At 46.1% G+C, this 12,708-nt stretch overlaps 2 protein-coding genes across 4 annotated transcripts in view; one reads left to right on the forward strand and one right to left on the reverse strand.

Moving 5' to 3' along the window:
- PGR (progesterone receptor) overlaps window positions 1–2,368 on the reverse strand; it is a 148,570-nt gene extending 146,202 nt beyond the window's left edge. The window contains exon 1 of one of the 2 annotated variants that reach the window (XM_068266849.1): window positions 2,084–2,368. In XM_068266849.1, the coding sequence (XP_068122950.1) occupies window positions 2,084–2,142 (59 nt within the window). In that variant the 5' untranslated portion in view covers window positions 2,143–2,368. The remainder of the gene's footprint in view (window positions 1–2,083) is intronic. The other variant, XM_068266848.1, reaches the window with a different exon arrangement.
- Window positions 2,369–2,945: 577 nt separating this feature from the next.
- On the forward strand, window positions 2,946–11,768 carry LOC137545518 (actin-1-like). Of its 2 annotated transcripts, none has more exons than XM_068266851.1 (2): window positions 2,946–3,024; window positions 10,519–11,768. In XM_068266851.1, exon 2 carries the CDS (start codon window positions 10,569–10,571, stop codon window positions 11,700–11,702), a length of 1,134 nt encoding a protein of 377 aa, XP_068122952.1. In that variant the 5' UTR covers window positions 2,946–3,024; window positions 10,519–10,568; the 3' UTR covers window positions 11,703–11,768. The 2 variants fall into 2 exon arrangements, with proteins under 2 accessions (XP_068122952.1, XP_068122951.1); XM_068266850.1 differs by having other exon boundaries at window positions 2,997–3,082.
- Window positions 11,769–12,708: the final 940 nt, after the last annotated feature.

The following is a 12,708-nucleotide window of genomic DNA, read 5'->3' on the forward strand; positions in this document are numbered from 1 at the left end:
ACTGCCTGCCCCCAGACTAAGTCGGTCCCACACAGCATCTCTGCCTGCAGGCCGCTTGACTGCCATCTCCACCACCAACAGGATCCAGGACTCCAGGTGGATTCCTGAATTTTTAACGCCGCTGCCACAGCCCGGCGACCATATGGGCTTGAAAACCGCCATGGCCTGCACGCTCGCCATGGTGCGCACCAGTCCAGCACGGCCGTCACTACACAAACAGCTGTCTGCGGTACGTTACACACAGGGACGGATCTGGGGGGGGGGGGGGGGGCAGGCGGGTCTCTTGCCCCAGGCTAAGTTTGTTGAATTCTTAAAAACGCTGCGAAATTTGGATGGGGAATAGCAGTTTAGGCGCCAAAACCTAACCTTTAGGCGCCAAAACCTGACCTTTAGGCGCCAAAACCTGACCTTGCCCCAGGCGCAACTTGGTCTAGATCCGTCCCTGGTTACACAGTGAGTTTGTTGTGTCAGTGTGAAGCAGTACTCTAATTACACTCCCTGATTGATGTATACACATGCAAGATGTTTTAAAGCACTTTAGGCCTGCAATTTAGCATTCAATGTGATTTCTGCCCTTAAAACACTGCTTTGCGTCAAATCCAGATTTTTACCCGGGATTTTTGGCGTCTATCCAACTCATCGATGCAAAAACTCAGATGTTAGACCCCTTGAAACATCTTTTCCATCACTTTTCTGGCCAGCATAAATGTTTCTAGTTTTCAAAGTCCGCCTCCCCATTGAAGTCTATTGTGGTTCGCGGAAGTTTGCACGAACCGAACTTTTGCAGAAGTTCACGTTCGCGGTTCGCGAACCGAAAATCGTAGGTTCGAGCCATCTCTGTTTACTTTACAGCAAACCCTTACATAATGCACACTGTACTTCACAGGAATATGACACTATCTGAATCTTGAAGTAACAGATGTGCTTACCACAGGGATTTTTTTCCACAGCTGCCAATTTTCCCCATGACTGATTCTCGCTGTCTAATATTTCTTGCTGCCAGGGGCATAGCAATAGGGGGTGCAGAGGTAGCCACCGCTTCCGGGTCGTTGGGCCAGAGGGGCCCCACGGGGCCCTTCGTAAACCAAAGTATAAGCTCTCTTTTGGTTCTGTGCTGGTAATAAATAATCACGTCTATAGATACTTTGAATAGTAGTGATCACTAACACACTGTTCCCCATCCCCTTCTTGCACCTCTGACCCTGTGGTTGTCCTTGGCAGGTTTTGGTGCGCCGTATCAATTGTTATGTATAGAGTGCTTGGGGGGGGCCCCATTGTAAAACTTGCATCGGGGCCCACAGCTCCTTAGCTATGCCACTGCTTGCTGTCTGCATGGGAGCTGGGGGCTAGCTGGTGGTCAGCAGTATGTACATAAAAGCATCTTTAGCCTGGAGTACAGTGAGTCACCTTATCATGCCAGCAGAAAGGGTAAAAGCATCAGAGAGAAGGTAAATCTAATCACTGATATGCAGTCTCGGGACAAGGTCCTCCAGCACCCAAGGCTGAGACAGCGAAGTGCGCCCCTCCATCCCTCCCACACCAGCTGTCACACACTGATTGTTATTAGACTAAGAGCTGCCCCAGGGTTCCCAACCCCCCAACACCTTAATCTCTAGTTATCTGGCGTGCAGTCACTGCCATGTTTGCCCTTTTCTTATATCAATCTGCTTCAAACAATAGGGGAATGAGAGCCGAGTGAGTTGTGCGCCCTTCCTACACTGCGCCCTGAGGCTGGAGCCTAAATAAAACGTGTTCCATGCAAGTGTCCAAGTCTTTGCTTGGAGTAGTTGTGAGTGGTTTTCCCATGTGGTATGAGCGCTTGGGACCCACCTGTATTGCTCACCGCCCTTTTAGAAGCCTGGAGCACTCTAAAGGTAATTTAGCTCCCAAGTCACACACGAAGCAGTGGTGAGGAGGGGGCATAAGACATGCTCAGGGGCAGTTCTTGCATGAAGCAACATGAATCACATGCTTCAGGGTGGCAAAAATCACAGGGCAGTAAGAGCAGCTCCCCTTCCCAAATGTCCCTCTCCTAGCACACCCAGTCTCCCCCTCCCTAGATGCGCGATGCCGCTTCACTCACCTGCTTTCAGCATTCCAGTGATGGGACCTCCATTCATCCATCCAGTGTCCTGTATCCATGGCTACAGCGGTGTCTCATGGCCTGTTACATGCTGCTGGGTCACATGAGCTACCGCTGTAATCAGAGAGGAAGCAGGACTTGTGCTACTCTGCAGGAGGAGGTGGAGGAGCGGGCTGCTAGAGTTACAGTTTGAGACTGTTCAATAAATGTTAAATCTTAATAGACAATTTGGTTGACTATTAGATAATGTTTTGAATTTTGGCCCCTTATGTGATTGAGTTTGACATGTATTTGTCACACAACAACTTTAAAGAGAACCTGAAGTTGGTTTGACAAATTCTATTAGGACACAGAGGCACATTCTGTATACAATGACCAGCCTCTGCGTCCTTCCAGCGTTCCTCTAGCCCCTCCCCCCAGGCTCTGCTGTCCCCCATTAAAAAAAGCGCTGGACTAGCAACACGCAGATTGTCGCTAGCCTGTTATTTACCTCTGCCCTGTCATTCAGCGCTGCTCCCCGGCCTCCTGTATAGCGCGGCTCCCCGCCTGTGCCCCTTCCCTCCCGGGGAGTCTGGAAGAACGTTGAAAGGACACAGATGTCGGGCATTGTATACAGAATGTGCCTCTGTGTCCCAATAGGATTTAACAAACCCACCTCGGGTTCTCTTTAACAATAAAAAAATGCAAATTGACATGAGAAAACTCAGATAAATCATGGCTTTATAAATAACAAACTGCAAAAATGTGTTGAATTGGGAGTGACTAGGACCATATTCTGTATATCACAATCATATTGCTAGTCTGTAAATTGAGGCCTTTGCCATTAGGGAGATGATGAGTCCCTGAGAAGCACAGTTAAGCCACAGAGGCCAGTACAGTCACATGACTCAGTATGCAATGTTAGGGTCCATAACTGTCACTTGCAGGGATAGCATCTTGAGGTAAGCAGTCTTGATTTCATGGATGAAGCCATTTTTGCTGTTCGTAGCCCCCAATCAGGTTAGTCCACAAGGCAACCTGGTCAGATGTCTGGGGCCTAGTGGGTTTCAGGGGGCCCAACTGCCACTGTCTATGTTCCATCTCTCACCTCAGATTGCCAAAAGGACCATCAGGATGAGCCAAAGCGACTACCTTGACCAGGGCCCCATTTTATCCTAATCCATCATTGTCACCTTCACCATCGCATTTTTAACCCTGGGATACAGACAACATGGAGATAGTCTAGTTGAGGTGACCCACGGCCACTTCCTACTCTAGGCAATTTGGCTGTGACCACTACTTTGTAAGAAATAGGGGCCCCATTGGGAAACACTATCCATTAAAGAGACACTGTAATAACAAAAAAAACAGCCTCTATGGGGTACTTACTTCAGGAGGGGGAAGCCGCAGGATACCGATGAGGCTAACCCCATCCTCTTTAGCCTAGGGAATCCAGCCCTGGCTCCCCCAGAAATTCCCCCGACAAGCACTGCGTAGGATTGGCAATATTAACCTTCCCTTCCCTTTTTCAGGCGCAGTAGCGGCTTTCTGATGGGCTCAGGCGCAAGTCGCCTGCGCAGTAGAGCCGACCCGAACGAGCTTGGCTGTATCCGCACCTGAACCAGAACATAAAGTTGCTACTGCACCTGTGCTGAAGTCGGGGAAGGTAAATTTTGCCATGCCTGCACAGTGCCGGAACCCCTCGAACAGCAGCGAGATAAACATTTACCTACCTACTGAAAATTCTGCTTGTCAGGGGAATTTTCAGTAGGTAGGTAAATGTTTATCTCCCTGCTGTTCGAGGGGTTCCGGCGCTGGAGGGGAGGGACAGAGGAGGACGGGAAAAGCCGCATTATGAACCCTATACAATTTCTGTACTTTCTACCAAAGAACTCATGTGGGAACCTGCACCCTGTGACGCGGTGGCACATATGGGACACATATACAGGGCCGGGCCGAGGCATAGGCTGGAGAGGCTCCAGCCTCAGGGCGCAGTGTAGGAGGGGGCGCAGAATTCATTCAGCTGTCATTCCTAATTGTGTTTGAAGCAGAAAGAAATAAGAAAACTGGATACATGGCAGTGACTGCAAGCCAGATAACTAGATATTAAGGTGTTGGGGAGGTTGTGGGCCCATGGGGGCCTCTTAGTCTAATAGCAATCAGTGTGTGACGGCTGGGGTGGGAGGGATGGAGGGGAGCACTTTGGTGTCTCAGCCTTGGGTGCTGGAGAACCTTGTCCCAGCTCTGCACATATATGCTGCCCAGGTCATCATGGGGTACAGGTGCCTCGACAGCGATGGAGAGAAGACACAGGAGAAGGTGCGCCGGCGGGTACGGGATTGTGAGCTCCACTGCCACACTCCGCACAGTCAGTGGGGGAGCACATTTTAGTTGAAAGGAGACTGGCCATGGTCACACACCAATAGGGATGGCATGCACTGTTTGCACTCGAACAGTCCATGGGAAGTTTCCCTCCAGACTACTTCCAAGTTGGCGAGGTTGCTCAGTAGTACGCAGGAGCTGTCCCGATGGAGCTCATCTTCAATCACGTGCCCACGGCCGGGCACGCCCTTCACATGCACACAATGCAAGGTAGGCTACCCATGGACATGGAGTGAGAACAGTTTGTGCCATCCATGCGCACCAAACTGCCCTTTTTCAAACAATATATTTCCATTCTGTCTGATCTATAATTTCAATTGATTTTGGCCAGAAATCTATTAAAATTATGACTAGGCCATGTTGCTGCATCGATCTCTGGCAGATTTGGTCATAATAATCAAATCTACCAGGAAAATGGAGTATTGTATGGGCAGTTGGGCACCTTCACTGAGTGCGGAGTTTATCTCCTAGTGATAAAAAATATCACTCAGCTTAGGATGATTCCTTTTTAGCACCAAAGTGAGTTGAACAATTTTCCGAAACTACTTTTTATACACCTTATTAAAATATAGAAAAAACAAACAACCTTTAAAGCGCATAAGCATAGCTCAGAACAGTAATTGGCTGAATGGTAAATTGAGGTACAGAGGAAAAATTCTACAAGTCCACAAATGCCAGGCTAAACAGGTGGCTTTTCAGTATGCATTTGAATACCTCCAGGGATGGAGCTATCTTTACTGGGTGTGGTAAGGAGTTCCAAAGGGTAGGGGCAGCATGACAGATAGCTCTGGCTCCAAAAGTTTTGAGGGGCACTCTGGGAGTGACCAAGTTTATGGATCCTGCTGATCTGAGGTACAACCTAACCCCCTCTTTTACTTTTTAAAATCCAGTATACCCCATTCAGCATAGTATTGCCTGGACGACCACCACTTAAAATATCAGTTTGCATTGTTCTTCACAAGGGTGTGTGTTCTGTAGGAGAGTATCTGACTTTTTTTCCCCTCAGCCACTTCAGTATTACTTTAAAGGAAACCTGTAATGAAAAAAGCGGGTATTTATCTTAGGAGGGGGAACCCTTTGGATCCCCCTGAAGATCTCCTAGTTGTTTTGCGCGCATGCGTGGTAGCGGCTCTCCGCTCAGGCTATGGCGGAAATACCTGAGCTTAAATAGAGCTGCTTTATTGCGCAGGGCGCAGAAACCTCACACCTGCACAGTAGAGCAGACCCGATCGGGCTCAGTTATTTCCGCCAGAGCCAAAGCAGGAAGCCGCCCGCTACTACGCCTGTGCGCAGCGGCAATGGAGATTGTTTTTGTTTCGGTTTTTTTTTGTCTAGGGGTGCAAGCATAGGATCGGGCTGGCTGAGAAGGTTGGGGGAAGCCTCATTAGGAGCCAGAGGCTTCTCCCTCCTGAGGTAAGTACCCCCTAGGGCAGGGTTCAGGAACCTTTTTGGCTGAGAGAGCCATAAACACCACATATTTTAAAGGGACACTTAAGGCTTAAAAAAATGAGTTTTACTCACCTGGGGCTTCCACCAGCCCCCTGCAGCTGTCCGGTGCCCACGCAGTGTCCCACGGATCCTTCTGGCCCCGTCGGCAGCTACTTCCGTTTTCGGCGACAGGCGCTGACAGGCCTCGGAACGGGAGTGATTCTTCACGTTCCTGGCCACAATCGCAGTATAGAGGGCGCTACTGCAGCCAGGAACGCAAAGAATCACTCGGGAGGATCCTAGCGAGGTGGCGTGGGCACCGGACAGCTACAGGGGACTGGTGGAAGCCCCAGGTGAGTAAAATTCATTTTTTTTTTATAGCCTTAAGCGACCCTTTAAAATTACAGTATTTTCCTGTGAGCTATACAATATGTTTCAAATTGTGGGACAGTGCGCATGCGCAGCAGAGGGCTCACGTCCCTGTTGCCTTGGTTATGTGTACACAGTTGATCCCCTGGGCAGCAGAAGTGCCAGCCATGTCTTAAGCTTCTCTTGCGTTTCAGCAACATCAGCAATTTCCCAGACAGGAGAAATACCGACTAACAGCTTGTACAATTAGCTAGCTGACTTTGGGGTTGATTCACTTTGTAGGACGAGATCCACACAGCCTATTGGGCCAATCAGAGTGTGGGGATCTCGTCCTACAAAGTCACTGGAGCTGACAGGGTGCAGAGTGGGACAATTGGAGCAGCTGTTAGTTTTGGGGTAGCGCGAGTAGTTAGTACAGCAGTGCATGCTACAGCAGTAGTGTGCCTACTTTGAAATTTTTATTTGCGCTGCCACACTAAGCTGCACTGCTTGAGCAGTGTAGCTTAGTGAATCAGCCCCTACTGATTTGTCTGTGAGCCAGATGTAGCCATCAAAAGAGCCACATCTGGCTCCCGAGCCATAGGTTCCCTACCTCTGCCGTAGGGGCTCTTTTTTCCTTACAAGTGTTCTTTAAGGGTTTATTAAGCAGTAGGTGATAAGTGATGTGGGGTGCTGAAGAAAGCACTACAAACTGTCCATCAATATGCCTGAACTTTGAATCCTAACACACCAGGCAATTAAAGAGAGTCTGAAGTGTATTTTATTACCTCTTTTTATTCTGCAGTCATCTTCAGCATTAAAATCTAAACTGATTTGCCGCATCCCCGTGGCAGAACGAGTTATTTATGCCCCAGAAATGCCCTAAAAAGATTCTGCGATCGCGTCATTTTTCTTCCTGAAAGAGGCAGAGCTGTGCGTAATAGCTCTACCTCTTTTCCAGTCAATCTCCGCTGAACTCCGCCTCTCCCTGCCCCTCTCAGTCTGCTTTCACTGCGAGGGGAGAGGCAAAGATTGGCGGAGATTGACTGAATAAGAGGCAGAGCTACTGCGTACAGCTCTGTCTCTACTGGGCAGCAAAATCTGTGACTTTTAAATATTTCAGGGGAATAAATACCTCGTTCTGCTGCAGGGATGCGGCAAATCATTTTGGATTTTAATGCTGAAGACGGCTGCAGAATAAAAAAAAGGTAATAACAAAACATTTCAGTCTCTCTTTAGTTTCCATATGCATTGAAAGTGTTAAAGTACACCTGAACTGAGAGGGATAAGGAGGCTGCCATACTTACAGTATTTCCTTTTAAATGTGCATGGCTGTCCTGTTTAGCTCAATGGCTGCGGTAGTGTCTGAATCACACACCTGAAACAATCATGTGACTAATCCAGCCAGACTTCTGTCAGTAAGGCCCAGTACACACCAAAAAGCGCTAGCATAAAAGCAGTTAGCGCTTTTTGAAGTTATTTTTTAAGGCGATTCTCGGCATGTGCTTAGCGATTTTCTAAGGGACGTGCTGGGAGCTTGGGGCTGGAGGAAGCCCCTGGTAAGCAGCACTTATTTTATTAGAATTTCCTTGTTGACTCCTTTAAGAAATATGGACACACTATAATTTTTCTACAGATACTTCATTAGGATCGTTTTTCCTTCAGTCTGTACTACTCCTATTTTTGTGCCCCCATGTATCAGTTATGACTAGCTTTATTCTGTTAAAAAATTTCAAAAATGCATAGAAGTTAACAAGGACAATTATGATACAGTTCATATTGTGTCTTCCTTCAACCACTGTATACATATATTGTAATATCACGGTGTGAACTTTTTACCTAATACTTTGTACCATGGTTACCGTCTAATAAAAATTATTTAAAAAAAAGAAAAATAAATAAATATGGCAGCCTCCATATCCCTCTGAGTTCAGGTGTTCTTTAAATAAGTAATTGGATCCAATAAAAGAAGTACAGTATGATGCAAGGCAACAGAATATTAGCATGAGTTAAAGCGGACCCAAACCAAACATTTTTTTAATTCAAAATATTTAGTTGCACCACTCTGACACATACAAAGATAAATAAACACTCCTTCAAGCCTATGAGCATTTCAGTGCATGCTTTTCACCCTTCTTTTTTCATAACTAGGGTTATACAGGTGGCAGCTATTACTTCTGAGCTTAGTAGGAGGTTTTGGGTCATGGGTGTGTTTGTCATCAGCTACCCTCCCTCCCAGGGGCGCCATCTATGTGAAATCTAACACAAGGTGAGATCACCTCCCTTGTGACATCATCAGTAGCAGCCTGTGTTTTGTTTTTGTTTTTTATCTCCTCCACCAGTCTGCCGGATTCTGTCCCGGCAATATGAAAGGAAGGGAGGGGTTCCTCCAATAAATGTAAAAGGCTGCAATTTATTATTATAATTTAGAAAATAGATTTTTCTGTAATTTTTAATTTGGGTCCACTTTAAGCTTTATCCATGTAGAGCTCAATCAGAACTATACCTCCCCCTTCTTTTAGTCATTCTTTCCTAGTTTTATAATCTTAGGACCTTGAAGGGAACCTAAACTGAGAAGGATATGGATTTTTCCTTTTAAAATAATACCAGTTGCCTGACTCTCCTGCTGATCCTGTGTCTCTAATACTTTTAGCCACAGCCCCTCAACAAGCATGCAGATCAGGTGCTCTGACTGAAGTCAGACTGGATTAGCTGCATGCTTGTTTCAGGTGTCTGATTCAGGCACTACTGCAGTCAAAGAGATCAGCAGGACTGCCAGGCAACTGGTATTGTTTAAAAGGAAACATTCATATCCCTCTCAGTTAAGGTTCCCTTTAAAGAGGAAAAACGAAAAGGTTAGGCTGCTTACACACTAAGACATTACAGGCGCACGTTAGTGCGCCTGTAACGCTCCCCCAACGCACAGCAATGTAACACAAGTGGGCTGTAATGTAACGCACAGCAATGTAACGAAAGTGCAGCATGCTACGGCGTTAGAGCGGCTATAGCCACGTTAGACTGTCTGCACATGCTCAGTGGGGGGCGGAGAGGAGGCGGGGAGATGCAGCTACAGTAGCCGCGCACATGGCTACTTAATATTCACTGCACTGGCGGCCGCTGATTGGCCGGCGGGACCACGTGATGCGGAGTGTCTCGCTCCGCATCACATGGTCCCGCCGGCCAATCAGCGACACTCTAGGAGACCTCATACGGATAGAGCCGCCTAACGTGGCTCACTCTACCGTCCTCTCCCGCACCACCATACGTTGCATTAGGTGCACGTTATACGACCTTAACGTAGCACCTAACGCAACGTCTTGGTGTGCAAGTAGCCCTAATCAATACATTGCAAAGTGAGATGTTAAAAAATAGAAGAATATCAAGAAACTATTGATATTCACCGTGTAATTTGTCCATATTGTTTGATCCCAATCAGCCTGCAGGTAATAATCTTTACTACTGGCAGACATGAAAAAAAAAACAACTGCCATTATCTATAACCACGCCCCTAACAATGCCTAGGTCCTGACATCACACTGTGGGAGGGGTCTCACCACACTATATCAGCCATACAGACAAGGGGGTCTGTATGGCTGATATGATGTATTCGAGAAAAGGTAAAGATTTCTCATGGGAAATGGGGTATCAGCTACTGATTGGGATGAAGTTTAATCCTTGGTTACAGTTCCTCCTTAAAGGGGCACTATGGCAAAAAAAATTGTAAAATGTAAAATATGTGCAAACATAGTCAAATAAGAAGTACATTTTTTTCCAGAGTAAAATGAGCCATAAATTACTTTTCTCCTATAATGCTGTCACTTACAGTAGGCAGTAGACATCTGACATAAGTGACAGGTTTTGGACTAGTCCATCTCTTCATAGGGGATTCTCAGCAAGGCTTTTATTCTTTATAAAGATATTCTCTAAAAAGGATTTATACAAAGATGCTGGCCAGCTTCCCTGCTCCCTACACCGTTTTTATGCCAGTTTGACAGAGCAACTGCCATTCACTAAGTGCTTTTGAAAATAAATATATCCCTGAAAATCCCCTATAAAGAGATGAACTAGTCCAAAACCTGTCACTTCTGTCAGATTTCTACAACCTACTGTAAGTGACAGCAACATAGGAAAGTAATTTATGGCTCATTTTACTCTGGAAGAAAATGTACTTCTTATTTGTAAATGTTTGTACATATTTTACATTTTACAGTTTTTCGCTGTAGTGCCCCTTTAAGATGTAAAGTTTAGTATATAAAATTAACAATAAAAGTCTGAATTAATTGTTCTTTCTCTATCAGCTGTGCAAGAACGCTGAGGTTTTCATCATTTACAACAAGAAAAAGCTGTTATGTTAAAAGCAGAGATCCCAGATAGCCCTCCTGTCATTATTGATAATGGATCGGGAATGTGTAAGGCTGGCATTGCTGGAGACGATGCCCCCAGGTCAGTGGTTGTATCAGTAGTCGGACGTTCCAAAGATCCCAGGTTGGCAATGGGAGCCAATAAGAAAGACTTCTACATTGGAGAAGAAGCTCAGAGCCGGAGGGGCATCCTCACCTTAAAGCACCCTGTTGAGCATGGAATAGTTAAATCCTGGCCGGACATGGAGAAAATATGGAAGCATATATACCAATGTGAGCTTCAGCTCAGGTCCAATGAGCATCCGCTTTTAATAACAGAAGCCCCCCTGAATCCTGTCCGCAACCGTGAAACGATGGCCGAAGTCTTGTTTGAGAGCTTCAATGTCCCCGCCATGTATATAGCTTCAGAGCCAAAATTGTTAATCTACGCTTATGGCCGCACCACGGGAGTACTTGTAGACAGCGGCGATGGGACTACTTACACTTTTCCCATCTTTGATGGATTCCAGATGCCTCATGCTGGAAAACGCCTAGATATTGGAGGTCGAGACATTACTAACTATTTAATGAGTCTTCTTCGGGAGAGTGGAGCATCGTTCAGTAGCAGCTCGGAGAAGGAAATCACAAAGGACATCAAGGAGAAGCTTGGTTATGTGGCTCTAGATCTAAAAGAAGAAGAAGCAAAATTTGGTAATGAGATTTTGCACGACTACACTCTTCCAGACGGAAGCACGATTAGCATTGGTGACCAATGTTTTCGAGCCCCAGAAGCCTTGTTCTCACCAGATTTCATTGGCCTTGAAGGTCCTGGAGTGCACAAGATGATCTATCGCACGATCTTGAAGTGTGACATTGATGTCCGCAGAAACCTGTATAACAATATTCTTCTTTCTGGCGGGTCAACCCTTTTCCCAGGGTTTGTAGATCGTCTGTATAAAGAGATGACGGATCTGGCACCGAGTGGGATTCCTATTAACATCGTCGCTAACAACGAAAGGCAGTTCAGCGTGTGGCTTGGCGCCTCTGTGTTCTCTAGCATGGGTTTTCTTAAGAATATGTGGATCTCATCTTCTGAATACAAAGAATTTGGTCCAGTTATAGTCCATCAAAAACATGTTTGAAGTCCAGTAAGTCCCATGCTGACAATGGGCAAATTAACATGAATAAAATAATCTGTTAGAAGGCAAGTTTCTTGTTTGTTGTTTTTACCATACAATCATACCTCCCAACTTTTTTGAGATGAGAAAGAGGGACACATAAGCCACACCCCTGCCACACCCTGGCCTTGACCACGCCCCACCACAACCCTAGTCAAGCATACCGTAAAGATTCCATAAGAAAAATATCTTGTTTTATAATTCAAACCACACTGGTCCTTTCTATCCTGGTTCATTTTTCTTCATAGTAACATTTTAAAATCAGTAATATATCAATTTAAAGGCTGGAAATAAAGCTTAGAGTCAATCAAACACATTTTTTAGTAGAGAAATATATATATTTACATAAAAAGAGGGACAAAGTCCTGAAAGAGTGACAAATTAAGAGGAAAGAGGGACAGAGAGACAGGGCTTCCAAAGAGGGACTGTCCCTCCAAAAGAGGGACAGTTGGGAGCTATGATACAATGTATATGTGTATGTGAGTGTGTAGCGCCACCAACACCAGGTGGTGCTCAACAAATATTTGTATTTGACATTACCAATATTTTACTACAAACTAACCTGGCAGGCCCCCACTTTCACACAGACCCCCAACCCAAGTGCCCAACATTGACCTTCCCCACCTAATGCCTAACACTAACCTTCCCTCCTAGTGGCTTACACCAACCCTCCTCCTAATGTAGGGGTCAGGAACCTTTTTGGCTGAGAGAGCCAAAACGCCACATATTTTAAGATATAATTCTGTGAGAGCCACACAATATGTTTCAAACTGGCACAGTGCACATGTGCAGCAGAGGGCTCACGTCCCTTTTGCCATGGTGATGTGCAGGGCCGGATTTCTGGCAAGGCCACATAGGCCATGGCCTAGGGCACCAGAAATTTAGGGGCGGCTGAGTGAGGGGCAGTGAAGCTGTTCTATGCAGCCATCCCTATCTACAAAGACAGCTTTAACCTTTGAACTCTCTGTCC

The sequence above is a fragment of the Hyperolius riggenbachi genome, chromosome 2 (assembly GCF_040937935.1).
Source record: "Hyperolius riggenbachi isolate aHypRig1 chromosome 2, aHypRig1.pri, whole genome shotgun sequence".
Taxonomy (NCBI): domain Eukaryota; kingdom Metazoa; phylum Chordata; class Amphibia; order Anura; family Hyperoliidae; genus Hyperolius; species Hyperolius riggenbachi.

Excerpts from the sequence above, each read along its gene's own strand:
- LOC137545518 (XM_068266851.1), top strand. The coding sequence starts at position 10,569 with ATGTTAAAAGCAGAGATCCCAGATAGCCCTCCTGTCATTATTGATAAT.